Source organism: Oncorhynchus mykiss, chromosome 15 (genome assembly GCF_013265735.2).
Source record: "Oncorhynchus mykiss isolate Arlee chromosome 15, USDA_OmykA_1.1, whole genome shotgun sequence".
In the NCBI taxonomy this organism is placed as follows: domain Eukaryota; kingdom Metazoa; phylum Chordata; class Actinopteri; order Salmoniformes; family Salmonidae; genus Oncorhynchus; species Oncorhynchus mykiss.
The window spans coordinates 40,109,353-40,125,892 of NC_048579.1; the positions used below are offsets into that span (position 1 = coordinate 40,109,353).

General features: G+C 44.9%; 1 protein-coding gene across 2 annotated transcripts in view; it reads left to right on the forward strand.

Moving 5' to 3' along the window:
- LOC110490048 (interleukin-1 receptor accessory protein) overlaps window positions 1–16,540 on the forward strand; it is a 43,137-nt gene that overhangs the window by 19,889 nt on the left and 6,708 nt on the right. The window contains exons 7-11 of one of the 2 annotated variants that reach the window (XM_021563168.2): window positions 8,451–8,577; window positions 8,769–8,917; window positions 12,408–12,551; window positions 12,769–12,912; window positions 13,407–14,247. In XM_021563168.2, the coding sequence (XP_021418843.1) occupies window positions 8,451–8,577; window positions 8,769–8,917; window positions 12,408–12,551; window positions 12,769–12,912; window positions 13,407–13,726 (884 nt within the window). In that variant the 3' untranslated portion in view covers window positions 13,727–14,247. Of the gene's footprint in view, window positions 1–8,450; window positions 8,578–8,768; window positions 8,918–12,407; window positions 12,552–12,768; window positions 12,913–13,406; window positions 14,248–16,540 lie in introns of those variants that run through there. The other variant, XM_021563167.2, reaches the window with a different exon arrangement.

Below are 16,540 nucleotides of genomic sequence, written 5' to 3' on the forward strand. Positions count from 1 at the left end.
CAAGTCTGTTTCATCCTTGGGAGCAATTTCCAAACGCCTGAAGGTACCACGTTCATCTGTACAAACAATAGTACGCAATTATAAACACCATGAGACCACGCAGCCATCATACCGCTCAGGAAGGAGACTCATGCTGTCTCCTAGAGATGAACTTACTTTGGTGCGAAAAGTGCTAATCAATCCCAGAACAACAGCAAAGGACCTTGTGAAGATGCTGGAGGACACAGGTACAAAAGTATCTATATCCACAGTAAAATTAGTCCTATATCGACATAACCTGAAAGGCCGCTCAGCAAGGAAGAAGCCACTGCTCCAAAACCGCCATATAAAAGTCGGACTACGGTTTGCAACTGCACATGGGGACAAAGATCATACTTTTTGGAGAAATGTCCTCTGGTCTGATGAAACAAAAATAGAACTGTTTGGCAATAATGACCATCATTATGTTTGGAGGATAAAGGGGGATGCTTGCACGCTGAAGAACACCATCCCAACCATGAAGCACAGGGGTGGCAGCATCATGATGTGGTGCTGCTTTGCTGCAGGAGGGACTGGTGCACTTCACAAAATAGATGGCATTCATGAGGCAGGAAAATTCTGTGGATATATTGAAGCAACATCTCAAGACATCAGTCAGGAAGTTAAAACTTGGTCGCAAATGGGCCTTCCAAATGGACAATGACCCCAAGCATACTTCCAAAGTTGTGGCAAAATGGCTTAAGGACAAGAAAGTCAAGGTATTGGAGTGGCCATCACAAAGCCCTGACCTCAATCCTATAGAAAATGTGTGGGCAGAACTGAAAAAGTGTGTGTGAGCAAGGAGGCCTACACACCTGACTCAATTACACCAGCTCTGTCAGGAGGAATGGGCCAAACTTCACCCAAGTTATTGTGGGAAGCTTATAGAAGGCTACCTGAAACGTTTGACCCAAGTTAAACCAGTTAAATACCAAATACTAATTAAGTGTATGTAAACTTCTAACCCACTGGGAATGTGATGAAAGAAAGAAATGCTGAAATAATTCATTCTCTCTACTATTATTCTGACATTTCACATTCTTAAAATAAAGTGGTGACCTAAGACAGGGAATTTTTACTAGGATTAAATGTCAGAAATGGTGAAAAACTGAGTTTAAATGTAGTTGGCTAAGGTGTATGAAAACTTCTGACTTCAACCTTATATATACAGTCGGGCAAAAAAGTATTTAGTCAGCCAACAATTGTGCAAGTTCTCCCACTTAAAAAGATGAGAGAGGCCTGTAATTTTCATCATAGATACACTTCAACTATGACAGACAAAATGAGAAAAAAAATTCCTGAAAATCACATTGTAGGATTTTTTATAAATTTATTAGCAAATTATGGTGGAAAATAAGTACTTGGTCACCTACAAACAAGGAAGATTTCTGGCTCTCACAGACCTGTAACTTCTTCTTTAAGAGGCTCCTCTGTCCTCCACTCGTTACCTGTAATGGCACCTGTTTGAACTTATCAGTATAAAAGACACCTGTCCACAACCTCAAACAGTCACACTTCAAACTCCACTATGGCCAAGACCAAAGAGCTGTTAAAGGACACCAGAAAAAAATGTAGACTTGCACCAGGCTGGGAAGACTGAATCTGCAATAGGTAAGCAGCTTGGTTTGAAGAAATCAACTGTGGGAGCAATTATTAAGAAATGGAAGACATACAAGACCACTGATAATGTCCCTCGATCTGGGGCTCCACGCAAGATCTCACCCCGTGGGGTCAAAATGATCACAAGAACGGTGAGCAAAAATCCCAGTACCACACAGGGGGGACCTAGTGAATGACCTGCAGAGAGCTGGGACCAAAGTAACAAAGCCTACCATCAGTAACACACTATGCCGCCAGGGACTCAAATCCTGCAGTGCCAGACGTGTCCCCCTGTTTAAGCCAGTACATGTCCAGGCCTGTCTGAAGTTTGCTAGATAGCATTTGGATGATCCAGAAGAAGATTGGGAGAATGTCATATGGTCAGATAAAACCAAAATAGAACTTTTTGGTAAAAACTACACTCGTCGTGTTTGGAGGACAAAGAATGCTGAGTTGCATCCAAAGAACACCATCCCTACTGTGAAGCATGGAGGTGGAAACATCATGCTTTGGGGCTGTTTTTCTGCAAAGGGACCAGGACGACTGATCCGTGTAAAGGAAAGAATGAATGGGGCCATGTATTGTGAGATTTTGAGTGAAAACCTCCTTCCATCAGCTAGGGCATTGAAGATGAAATGTGGCTTGGTCTTTCAGCATGACAATGATCCCAAACACACCGCCCGGGCAACGAAGGAGTGGCTTCGCAAAAAGCATTTCAAGGTCCTGGAGTGGCTTAGCCAGTCTCCAGATCTCAACCCCATAGAAAATCTTTGGAGGGAGTTGAAAGTCTGTGTTGCCCAGCAACAGCCCCAAAACATCACTGCTCTAGAGGAGATCTGCATGGAGGAATGGGCCAAAATACCAGCAACAGTGTGTGAAAACCTTGTGAAGACTTACAGAAAACGTTTGACCTCTGTCTGTAACGGCGTTCTTCGTTTGTTGAGAGAGAGGACCGAAATGCAGCGTGGTGATTACTCATGTTCTTTAATCAATAATAGACGATACATGAAATAACTAAATGAATACGAAAACAACAAACGGAACGTGAAACCTAATACAGCCTATCTGGTGAACACTACACAAAGACAGAATCACCCACCAACCAAGGACCAAGCGGCGTGGTAGAAAACAGCGACGACAGCAGCAGCAGCAGCAGCAGCAGCAACAACAGCGGCCGGTATCACAGGACTCCTGGACATGGGAGGAGATACTGAACGGAGAGGGACCCTGGGCACAGGCTGGGGAATATCGCCGCCCCAAAGCAGAGCTGGAGGCAGCGAAAGCTGAGCGGCGGCGATATGAGGAGGCAGCACGGCAGTGCGACAGGTACGAGAGACAGCCCCAAATTTTTTTTGGGGGGGGGCACACGAGGGGTGGAGCTAAGCCAGGTAGCAGACCTGCGCTCACCCCTCTTGCTTATTATAAGCAGCGCGATACTGGGCAGGCACCGTGTTATGCGGTTAAGCGCACGGTGTCGCCAGTACGTGTCCATAGCCCGGTGCGCTATAGGACAGCCCCCCGAGAGTGTCATGCGAGTGCGGGCATCGAGCCAGGGCGTATGGTGCCTGCTCAGCGGGTCTGGTCGCCGGTACGCAGTTTTGGTCCAGGGTATCCTGCGCCGGCTCTGCGTGCTGTGTCTCCGGGGCGCTGGGAGGGTGCAGTGCGTCCTCTGCCTGCGCTCCGCTCGTGCCGGGCGAATGTGGGAATGGAGCCGAAGGGAGAGGTGCGTGTAGTAAGCACTAGATCTCCCGTGCTTACCCACAGCCCGGTTCAACCTGTGCCTGCACTCTGGACGGTCCGGGCTAGAGTGGTTATCCAGCCTGGGGAGGTGGTGCCAAGGTTGCGCACCAGAGCTCCAGTGCTCCCCCACAGCCCGGTCCTTCAGGTGCCTCCTCCTAACCCCAAGCCTCCTGAAGGGCTCCCCAGCCTGGTGGTACCTGTGGCAGCCCCACGCACCAGGCTGTCTCTCTGTCTCCTCCCTGCAGGTGGTCCTGTCTGTCCGGCGCCGCTGCCGGAGTCTCCCGCCTGTCCGGCGCCTCTGCCGGAGCCTCCCGCCTGTCCGGCGCCTCTGCCGGAGCCTCCCGCCTGTCCGGCGCCTCTGCCGGAGCCTCCCGCCTGTCCGGCGCCTCTGCCGGAGCCTCCCGCCTGTCCGGCGCCTCTGCCGGAGCCTCCCGCCTGTCCGGCGCCTCTGCCGGAGCCTCCCGCCTGTCCGGCGCCTCTGCCGGAGCCTCCCGCCTGTCCGGCGCCTCTGCCGGAGCCTCCCGCCTGTCCGGCGCCGCAGCCGGAGCCTCCCGCCTGTCCGGCGCCGCTGCCGGAGCCTCCCGCCTGTCCGGCGCCGCTGCCGGAGCCTCCCGCCTGTCCGGCGCCGCTGCCGGAGCCTCCCGCCTGTCCGGCGCCGCTGCCGGAGCCTCCCGCCTGTCCGGCCCCGCTGCCGGAGCCCCTCTGCCCAGAGCAGCTGTCTCTCTGTCCCGAGCAGCTGTCTCTCTGTCCCGAGCAGCTGTCTCTCTGTCCCGAGCAGCTGTCTCTCTGTCCCGAGCAGCTGTCTCTCTGTCCCGAGCAGCTGTCCCTCTGTCCCGAGCTGCCCCTCTGTCCAGTGGGGTCATTGAGAGGGGTGGTCATGCTGAGAAAGCCACGGAGGCGGACAATAAGGCGGACTAAGACAATGATGAGGTGGGGTCCGCGTCCCGCGCCAGAGCCGCCACCGCGGACAGACGCCCACCCAGACCCTCCCCTATAGGTCAAGGTTTTGCGGCCGGAGTCCGCACCTTTGGGGGGGGGGGTACTTTCACGTTCTGACCTTTATTTCCGTTGTTTTGTATTTATTTAGTATGGTCAGGGCGTGAGTTGGGTGGGCAGTCTATGTTTGTTTTTCTATGTTTTGGGGCATTTCTATGTTTTCGGCCTAGTATGGTTCTCAATCAGAGGCAGGTGTCATTAGTTGTCTCTGATTGAGAATCATACTTAGGTAGCCTGGGTTGCACTGTTTGTTTGTGGGTGATTGTCTATGTTGATGGCTTGTTTCAGCACAGGTCTCATTCTGTAGCTTCACGGTCGAATTTGGTTTATTGTTTTTGTTACTCGTTTGTATAGTGTTCAGTCTTTCTTGATTAAAGATTTGCCATGGACACTTACCACGCCGCGTATTGGTCCTCAGATCCATCTCGTCTCTCCTCTTCAGATGAAGAGGAGGACGGCCGTGACACTGTCATTACCAACAAAGGCTATATAACAAAGTATTGAGATAAACTTTTGATATTGACCAAAAACTTATTTTCCACCATAATTTGCAAATAAATTCATTAAAAATCCTACAATGTGATTTTCTGGATTTTTTTTTCTCATTTTGTCTGTCATCGTTGAAGTGTACCTATGATGAAAATTAAAGGCCTATCTCATCTTCTTAAGTGGGAGAACTTGCACAATTGGTGGCTGACTAAATACTTTTTTGCCCCACTGTGTGTGTGTGTATATATATATATATATATATATATATATATATATATATATATATATATATATATATATATATATATATATATATATAGATAGATAGAGATATATATATATATATATATATATATATATATATAAATATATATATATATATATAAATATATATATATATATATATATATATAAATATATATATATACTGCTCAAAAAAAGAGAACACAAAAATATCACATCATAGATCTGAATGAATTAAATATTCTTACTAAATACATTTTTCTTTACATAGTTGAATGTGCTGACAACAAAATCACACAAAAATTATCAATGGAAATCTAATTTATCAACCCATGGAGGTCTGGATTTGGAGTCACACTGAAAATTAAAGTGGAAAACCACACTACTGTAATGTCCTGAAAACAAGTCCAAATGAGGCTCAGTAGTGTGTGTAGCCTCCACGTGCCTGTATGATCTCCCTACAACGCCTGGACATGCTCCTGATGAGGTGGCGGATGGTCTCCTGAGGGATCTCCTCCCAGACTTGGACTAAAGCATCCGCCAACTCCTGGACAGTCTGTAGTGCCATGTGGCGTTGGTGGATGGAGCGAGACATGATGTCCCAGATGTGCTCAATTGGATTCAGGTCTGGGGAACGGGCAGGCCAGTCCATAGCATCAATGCCTTCCTCTTGCAGGAACTGCTGACACACTCCAGCCACATGAGGTCTAGCATTGTCTTGCATTAGGAAGAACCCACGGCCAACCACACCAGCATATGGTCTCACAGGGGGTCTGAGGATCTCATCTCGGTACCTAATGGCAGTCAGGCTACCTCTGGCGAGCACATGGAGGGCTGTGCGGCCCCCCAAAGAAATGCCACCCCACACCATGACTGACCCACCACCAAACCGGTCATGCTGGAGGATGTTGCAGGCAGCAGAACGTTCTCCACGGCGTCTCCAGACTCTGTCACATCTGTCAAGAGCACAGGGCGCCAGTGGCGAATTTGCCAATCTCAGTGTTCTCTGGCAAATGTCAAACGTCCTGCACGGTGTTGGGCTGTAAAGCCAACCCCCACCTGTGGATGTAGGGCCCTCATACCACCCTCATGGAGTCTGTTTCTGACCATTTGAGCAGACACATACACATTTGTGGCCTGCTGGAGGTCATTTTTGCAGGGCTCTGGCAGTGCTCCTCCTGCTCCTCCTTGCACAAAGGCGGAGGTAGCGGTCCTGCTGCTGGGTTGTTGCCCTCCTACGGCCTCCTCCACGTCTCCTGATGTACTGGCCTGTCTCCTGGTAGCGCATCCATGCTCTGGATGACATGGATGCGACACAGCAAACCTTCTTGCCACAGCTCGCATTGATGTGCCATCCTGGATGAGCTGCACTACCTGAGCCACTTGTGTGGGTTGTAGACTCCGTCTCATGCTACCACTAGAGTGAAAGCACCGCCAGCATTCAAAAGTGACCAAAACATCAGCCAGGAAGCATAGGAACTGAGAAGTGGTCTGTGGTCACCACCTGCAGAACCACTCCTTTATTGGGGGTGTCTTGCTAATTGCCTATAATTTCCACCTGTTGTCTATTCCATTTGCACAACAGCATGTGAAATTTATTGTCAATCAGTGTTGCTTCCTAAGTGGACAGTTTGATTTGACAGAAGTGTGATTGACTTGGAGTTACATTGTGTTGTTTAAGTGTTCCCTTTATTTTTTTGAGCAGTGTGTATATATATACACATGTACAAATTTGCTTTTCTTTCAAAAACAAGGACATTTCTAAGTGACTCCAAACTTTTGAACGGTAGCGTGCGTGTGTGCGTGTGCGTGTATGTGTGTGTGTGTGTGTACGTACATATATACACACACACGACAGACTGACCAGGTGAATCCAGGTGACAGCTATCAGTGTAGTGTTCAATCAGTGTAGATGGGGAGGAGACAGGTAAAATAAATATTTTTAAGCCTTGAAACAATTGGATTTTGTATGTGTGCCATTCAGATGGTAAATGGGCAAGACAAAAGGTTTAAGTCCCTTTGAACGGGGTAAGGTGCCAGGTGCACCGGTTTGCGTCAAGAACTGTAATGCTGTGCAGTTTTTCACGCCCAACAGTCCACCATCCAAAGGACATCCAGCCCACTTGATACAACTGTAGGAAGCATTGGAGTTAACATGGGCCAGCATCCCTGTGGAACACTTTCAACACCTTGTAGAGTCAATGCCCTGACAAATTTGGGCTGTTCTGAGGGCAAAAGGGGGTTCTTCTCAATATTAGGAAGGTGTTCCTAATGATTTGTACACTCAGTGCATATTACGATAAATCAAGTTAAACTTATTCAACTCAGATTCAATCCTTTCCCCATTTCAGTTGAAGATCAGACCATCACTTCCCACTTTTCGCTGTTGTGATCATCGAATTATAATTAATACTAAGCATATGGTTGTGACAGAGTTTTCTCAATATATTGAAAAAATAATCATACTCAACATTGACACATTGAATCATTAACATCAGAGTTTTGGCTATTCCTTTTTAATTTTATTCAAATGTTTAATGTGACAACGTTGTAGTCATGGCTGTAGCTGTGATATTGTTCCCATGGTAATGCAGCAGTATTGATAGCCTTGGGGACTGTTGCAGGGTCAGAGGTGAATCTCACATTGAGGCCTCTCCATCTCCAACATTTTAATAACTGACTTCAGATCAGTTTTAGAACTTAGTGGTTACTGTAACTAAGTTTTATAAACTTATCTTATGTGTTGGCTGTCACTAATTTGAAAGTTGAGATAGGCAATGATTATCGAGTGCGTTTGGGGAGATGCATATGTGATAACAGAAAGCCGGATACTTTGATTTGTTTTCTAACAGCAAGGCTCGACTTAACAACTCAACATGCAATGTAAACGTTTGACAAAATATTACACTGCATTGTGTGAAAATTGTCAGATGTGAGGAAAGAATATCTGTATTTCAAATGTTAGAATAATATCACCACATAGAATACAGTACATTTCCAACCTATTGACCAATTGTAAGTGCATGGTATTGTGACTTCTGGGCCTCATTTAACATATTTCCCAGTGTGTTTTGTTGTAGGTAATATTTGTTGCACCAGTTAGTGTAGAGTGTTGTACCAGTTTAGCTGTTTTTTTGGTGTGCCAATAATAATATTTCCCATCACAGGGTGCAGACCAAAGTGACAGTTCCACATTCATTTGATTCCTGGCAATCGGGTACAATCAATATCATTTCACAGAATGTTACTTGCATTTTTCTGTGAGTTGATGAGATTGGGTGATATTGTCATGGTGACACAGTAGCACAGTAGACATTGTTCCCATGGTAATGCAGCAGTATTGATCGCCGTGGTGACTGTTGCAGGGTCAGAGGTGAATCTCACATGCAGGGTGTCATTGCCCTACCTGGAAGGACCCAGGGAGACCTGGTGGACCATCGATGGGAAGACTGTAGATCAGCTAGCTGATCCCCGCATCTCATTCACTTCTAGGTAAGTCTCATCCTCTTCTGTCTTTTCTTGTCTCTTCTGTTACTTTATCTTCTCATCTCTATTCTTCTCCATTCTTTTATACTGTTATTTTTGTTGGTTTCTATCCTCTCCTCTCATTCTTCTGTTACGTCTGTCCAATGTTTTCCTTCCCTTCATCTCCTCTCTCCTCCCCACATCTCTCTATCCTACAGGGTGGTGTTGGATTACTTTGGGGACTGGACAGTTGAGAATGTGCTCCGCATCCAGGACTTCAGCTCAGAGGACCTGACCAGAGAATACAACTGCTCCGGACGCAACGGCCGAGATGTAGCCACCCGCAGGGCAGTGCTAGAAGAGGAGGGTGAGGAATGATTTAAAACACGACAGAGCATAGCATGACACAATAGGACATTTGTTGATAATTTGTGTGGAAATGTGCTGAATATTGTATTAGTCACTATGGGAAAGTGGTGTGTAGCTAGTGCTCTGTGGTAGATCTTGTGGACTGTTGTGTGATCTGTGAGGACATTTTCTCTTAAACCTTACTAATGCTTTTGTACTCAAATATACGTCTTTAAGCCTAGGCATTGGGCTTGAGTTAGTTTCTTTAACAAACTCATATAGATAGAAAAGTGTGTGTGCGCGCCTTAACCTCTCTGGGATATGTGGGACGCTAGCGTCCCTGGCCAAAAACCAGGGAAAATGCAGAGCGCCAAATTCAAAAAATTACTATAAAAATCTAACTTTCATTAAATCACACATGCAAAATAGCAAATTAAAGCTACACTTGTTATGAATCCAGCCAACATGTCAGATTTCAAAAAGGCTTTTCGGCAAAAGCAAACTATGCTATTATCTGAGGATAGCACCTCCGTAAACAAAGAGAGAGAAGCATATTTCAACCCTGCAGGCGCGACACAAAACGCAGAAATGACGAGCTTCTTTTGTTGGCACTCCAATATGTCCCATAAACATCACTAATGGTCCTTTTGTTCGATTATTTCCGTCGATATATATCAAAAATGTCCATTTATTTGGCACGTTTGATCCAGAAAAACACCGGTTCCAACTTGCGCAACTTGACTACAAAATATCTCAAAAGTTACCTGTAAACTTTGCCAAAACATTTCAAACTACTTTTGTAATACAACTTTAGGTATTTTTTAACAGAAATAATCGATAAAATTGAAGACGTGATGATCTGTGTTCAATACAGGAGGAAAACGAACTGTAGCTAGCTTTCTGGTCACGCGCCTCTATCTAACAGTACACTTCAAGTTACCCTCGTTCAATATGGCCGTACTTCTTCATTACACAAAGGAAAAATCTCAAACAATTTCTAAAGACTGGTGACATCCAGGAAGCAGTAGGAACTGCAAGAAGGTCCCTTAGAAATCTGGATTCCCAATGATTCGGAATGGTTTGTCCTCTGGGTTTCGCCTGCTAAATAGGTTCTGTTATACTCACAGACATGATTCAAACAGTGTTAGAAACTTCAGAGTGTTTTCTATCCAAATCGAATAATAATATGCATATCTTATCTTCTGGGGATGAGTAGCAGGCAGTTGACATTTGGCATGCATTTCATCCGGACCTGAAAATACTGCCCCCTGTCACCAAGAAGTTAATAGAGGCCTGTTCTAACTGTTCTGTGTGTGTAGAATGACCCCATGATGTCTGGGCACTCAGCCAAGAAACTAACTGTTTCCTCTTAAGTTAACTGGAGACTGAGTAAAGGTTATATCCTGCACAGCAATGATAAAGCTATTGTTCTGTTTGGAGCCTGTTTCTGGGCGAAAGTTTCATGTTTTGTGTGTGTGTGACCAGTACGACCATACATCATCTGGGCCGATAGTCAAAGGCACTTGCTTGCCAAACTTGGGGGAGCCTTTGAGCGGTTGTTAGAGGAATTATGTATGGAGTGACTTCCTGTCATTCTGGCCCCTATTGTTCTCACTCAGTTGCGACAGACTGAGGCAAACTTTTCACCCAAGTTGTCTCCCCTCACACTTGCATGGGGTAGTTTGACTATATAAATGCTCCTGTACTTTTTGTACAGGGGGCTCTCACTCCATTTCACCTTCATGGGTGGTGCGACCAGCCTCCTTATTATAATACGTTTTTAATAAAAGTAATACGTTGATTGATTATTGGCTTTGCCTCTCCTCATTATTTGAATTTCCACCACCGATCAATTCCATGATAGAATAAATAAAAAAATTGATCTCTGCAGAGGGTAAGTAAGCAGAGGTTTGGACTGTTTAGTGTACATTCTTTAAAAAAACTATATTCTTATTATTTCGATTTTTTTTAACAAGTTTGCCTTTTTTTTCTGTTTTAACGCTTTTACATTTGATACATTCTCTTTGTTTCCTTTATTAGTATTATTTTTCTACCATTGTTTTATATCTTGCTTATCTTGTTTTATTTTTACATGCTACATTCTTTAGTGTACGACTATGTTTTATTATTTCAAGCAATAACTTGTGAAGCACATTGGGCTGCAATGACTCCTGTGAAAGGTGCTTAACCCCCTAGCACCGGTGCATCAATCTAAGTTACATAATAAAAAAAATCCCATTAACATCCGTCAGTTTAAGCTACAGATATCTGAAGTTGGTAGTCGGCACCATCTATTTTCCAACTTCTGTTTAGTAGCGTCCGAACCATGAATGGGACTGCGCTGTGGAAAGCTGAGATTGTGTCATGGGACTCGTCTGTGTAACGGATTTCCTCCTCTTCGTCTGAGGAGGAGTAAGGATCGGACCAAAACGCAGCGTGGTAAGTGTCCATATAGATTTATTCAAAAACACAACTGAACACTGGAACAAAATAATAAACGTGAAATATACAAAACCGAAACAGTACGGTGTCGCCTAAACACTTACACGGAAACAAACACCCACAAACCAAAAGTGAAACCCAGGCTACCTAACTGTGATTCTCAATCAGGGACAACAATTGACAGCTGCCTCTGATTGAGAACCATACTAGGTCGAACTCAAAACCCAACATAGAAAAACAGACTGCCCACCCCAACTCATGCCCTGACCAACTAAAACAAAGACAAAACAAAGGAACTAAGGTCAGAACGTGACAGTCTGAAGGTAACCAGTACCTGTAATATGGAATTATGAAGGTAGTTTTGTGTATTTTTAAATAAAAACAAACAAGCTAAATAATCCATAGTATGACCATCTTAAAACTATTCCATATGTCAGCATAGCACCCCCCCCTTTCCCCCAACCTCTTAGGCTCTAAAGAATTAACAAACAAAGTACAGTATATTATCATTATCAATAGTATTTCCAGTGAGTGTAGGTCACACCAATTCTGTAGGCTAGAAGAGTTGGCTATATCACACAGGCCTTTCCTATTTTATTATTTTTTGGGGGGGATAAGCAGGCGTAACAGTGAGGGAGAGCAGGATGAGACATACAGGTAGGACGGTTTGAATTTGATTTAAGGCTACCACAGACTGAGGGCAACATTTTCGTAGTGCAAAATAATTGTGCAAAGTGCTAAAATTACAATAAACCTCATTGTAATCAGTGTGATTACATTTTTAACTTTTTCTTCAACAATGTGCTGTATAAAGAGGAAACTATAGATGTATTGCTCAGTTTACAAAATGTGTGTTAAATCATACTGCGACTTTGGCCTCAATGGGAATCACCTGCCTAAGTATACAGTAAGTTAAATAAAACATTTGGTTTATGCTATTTTTTGCACTTTGCACAATTCTTTTGCACTGTGAAAATGTCTTGAATAGTGGTAAAGTATATGCTACAGGTGATGGTGTTACCAACTAGGCCAGCCCGAGGCACCCAATTCTCTAATTTAATTTTCAGTATACCTGCCATCCGTGGAGCTGGGCTGTGGCCTGGGCGTGACTCTGTTCTTGATGCTGGTGCTGTTCGTGGTCTACCACATCTTCTGGCTGGAGCTGCTGCTGCTCTATCGCTCCTGGTTTGGAACTGACGAACGCTGTACAGGTGGGACACCTACTGTACAGACAGACCTTGCTAAGAATAACCAACTAGGGCCATTCGTTTTTCCTGACCAATTGACCTGGCCAAGAAAATGTAGCTCCAACATATTAAACCTAACCTGGAAAAACTAATGTGGTCAGGAAACTCCTGACCCTAATAATGACATCTCTGAAATAAATGTTTTCCTTCTTACTGTGTTTCTGCTTCCTCCATCATTCAGACGACAAGGAGTATGACATCTACATCTCGTACGCGAGGAATAGCGAGGAGGAGCAATTTGTCCTCTTGACACTCCGCAGGGTCCTGGAGAATGAGCTGGGCTATACCGTCTGCATCTTCGACAGGGACAGCCTTCCTGGAGGGAGTGAGTATGGTCTAGCTTAGACAGAATAGGATGGTCTATCTTCAGGCTCTGATATCAGTATGGAACAGTCCAACAGCGGGATGAGGAGTGTATGAGAGAAAGGGGAACAGTGTGTAAGAATGAACCAGTGGGTAGAAATGTGTAGGAATTGTGAGGGAGATGATTACAGACCGGAGAGTTTCCTGACCACAACCTGACCAGGAAAAACTCTCTAAAAGCCTACAACCAGAGCCTGGTATTTTCCCTGGTCATGTCACATGGTCAGCAAATCTCCCCTGGCCCTAACAATGACACATGCTATTACCATTAGAGGATTCAGAGGATTGGCCTGAATGAAGGCGCTGTGCTGAATCACTGATCTACAAATAATCTTGCATCCCAAATGACTCCTCATTATGTGATCAAGATTAGTGAATCTGCATAGAGCCTTGCTCAGTCTGACCCCCTCGGAAGCACTGTGTTACTGAGGGAGAATGGTGTGATCCCCTTCCCAGCCATCACTGACGAGACGCTGACCTTTGTGGGCCGCAGTCGCCGCGTCCTGGTGGTGCTCAGCCCAGGATACGGCCTCCAGGGGACCCAGGCCCTACTGGAGCTCAAGGCAGGGCTAGACAGCATGGCGTGGGGTGGACATCTGCGGGTCATTCTGGTCCAGTATAAGCCATTGAGGCGGAGCGGCTGGGTGCGCGAGCTGAGGCGAGCGAGAGTAGCCCTGGCGTTGGTCCGATGGCAAGGGGACAAATCCAGCGATCTGTCCTCTACGTTCTGGAAGCGACTCCGAGTGGAGCTACCTGTCAGAAGGATTAAAGACTAGCTACAGAGCCAAGATAGTAACGCTATACCACTGCAGAATATAGCTATAGACACACAGCGAGCATAATAACATTGTGGAGACGCAACTCGCACTTAGAATACAGAATGACATAGCATATATGTGACATACGCACACACGCCCACACACATACATACACACACACCATTATTACACTTTCATTTTGTTTCCTTTTTGTGAGTGAGAAACCATTCATCAATTTGTTTTGCATTTTGTTAAATGCTTATTTGAAAGAGTCTCACATTGTCTCATTTTGTATACTTTCATATTATGTAAATGTTTGTTATCCGAATAAATGCTTTTTTTTCATATCTCAATATCCATTTCATCCATGTAATTTAATTTCATCACATTTTCATTGTTTGTCATATTATGCATTATCTTTCACATGACTGTGTGTTTGGAGTTGCTGGTTGAAATATATTTCTGGAAGGTGATATCTGATAGCTATGAGTATGTGAATTTGTCATTGTTTTTGATAATGGAAAATACACAGGCTGAAATTCAGTAGAACATGCCATAGCAATGTTTAATTTGTGTCTTTAATCAGTGTGATTAATGTGCACAGTTTTGAGGGGAGTCCACTTGTTAGTGATTAGTACGTTTTCACACTACATTCCTTTAAAGTACATCAAAACTATTCTGTAATTTTATTTGACCGTTGGAAAAAATCTAGCTTTGCAGAATATCAAATAAAATTGTATTAGTCACATGCGCCGAACACAGCTGGTGTAGATCTTACAGTGGAAATGCTTACTTACAAGCCCCTAACCAACAATGCAGTTTAAAAAATAAGAATAAGAATAAGAAATAAAAGTAACAAGTAGTTAAAGAGCAGCAGTAAAATAATAATAGTGAGACTATATACAGTGGGTACCGGTACAGAGTCAATGTGCAGGGGCACCAGTTAGTTGAGGTAATTGAGGTAATAAGTATATGTAGGTAGAGTTATTAAAGTGACTATGCATAGAAAATAACAGAGAGTAGCAGTGGTGTAAAAGGGGGGGGGGGGGGGCAATGCAAATAGTCTGGGTAGCCATTTGATTAGATGTTCAGGAGTCTTATTGCTTGGGGGTAGAAGTTGTTAGAATCCTCTTGGACCTAGACTTGCCGTGCGGTAGCCGAGAGAACGGTCTATGACAAGGGTGGCTGGAGTCTTTTTTAGGTCCTTCCTCTGAAACTGCCTGGTATAGAGGTCCTGGATGGCAGGAAGTGATGTACTGGGCCGTACGCACTATCCTCTGTAGTGCCTTGCAGTTGGAGGCCGAGCAGTTGCCATACTAGGCAGTGATGCAACCAGTCAGGATGCTCTCGATGGTGCAGATGTAGAACCTTTTGAGGATCTGAGGACCCATGCCAAATCTTTTCAGTCTCCTGAGGGGGAATAGGTTTTGTCACGCCCTCTTCACGACTGTCTTGGTGTTCTTGGACCATGTCAGTTTGTTGGTGATGTGGACACCAAGGAACTTGAAGCTCTGAACCTACTCCACTACAGCCCTGTTGCTGAGAATGGGGGTGTGTTCGGTCCTCCTTTTCCTGTAGTCTACAATCATCTCCTTTGTCTTGATCACGTTGAGGGAGAGGTTGTTGTCCTGGCACCACACGGCCAGGTCTCTGACCTCCCTACAGGCTGTCTCGTCGTTGTCGGTGATCAGGCCTACCACTGTTGTGTCATCGCAAAACTTTTATTCTTTCTCATTTACAACTGCGAACTGGCCAAGATAAAGAAAAACAGTGTGACACAAACAACAACAGGGAGTTACACATGAAGTAAACAAACAACAAACGCAGTAAATACAATAGAAAAAGTCTATATACAGTGTGTGCAAATGAGGAAGGATAAGGGAGGTAAGGCAATAAATAGGCCATAGTGGCGAAATAATTACAGTATAGCAATTAAACGCTGGAGTGATAGATGTGTAGAAGATGAGTGTGCAAGTAGAGATACTGGGGTGCAAAGGAGCAAAATAAATGACAGCATGGTGATGAGGTAGTTGGATGGGCTATTTACCGATGAGCTATGTACAGGTGCAGTGATCTGTGAGCTGCTCTGACAGCTGGTGCTTAAAGCTAGCGAGGGAGATATGAGTCTCCAGCTTCAGTGATTTTTGCAGTTCGTTCCAGTCATTGGCAGCAGAGAACTGAAAGGAAAGACGGCCAAAGGAGGAATTGGCTTTGGGGGTGACCAGTGAAATATACCTGCTGGAGCACGTGCTACGGGTGGGTGCTGCTATGGTGACCAGTGAGCTGAGAAAAGGTGGGGCTTTAGCTAGCAAGGACTTATAGGTGACCTGGAGCCAGTGGGTTTGGCGACGAATATGAAGCAAGGGCCAGCCAACGAGAGTGTACAGGTCGCAGTGGTGGGTAGTATATGGGGCTTTGTTGACAAAACGGATGACACTGTGATAGACTGCATCCAATTTGCTGAGTAGATTGTTGGAGGCTATTTTGTAAATGACATCGCCAAAGTCAAGGATCGGTAGGTTAGTCAGTTTTACGAGGGTTTGTTTGGCAGCATGAGTGAAGGATGCTTTGTTGCGAAATAAGAAGCCAAATCTAGATTTAATTTTGGATTGGAGATGCTTAATGTGAGCCTGGAAGGAGAGTTTACAGTCTAACCAGACACCTAGGTATTTGTAGTTCACATATTCTAAGTCAGAACCGTCCAATGTAGTGATGCTGGACGGGCGGACAGGTGTGGGTAGCGATCGGTTGAAGAGCATGCATTTAGTTTTATTTATATTTAAGAGCAGTTGGAGGCCACGGAAGGAGAGTTGTATGGCATTGAAGCCCGTC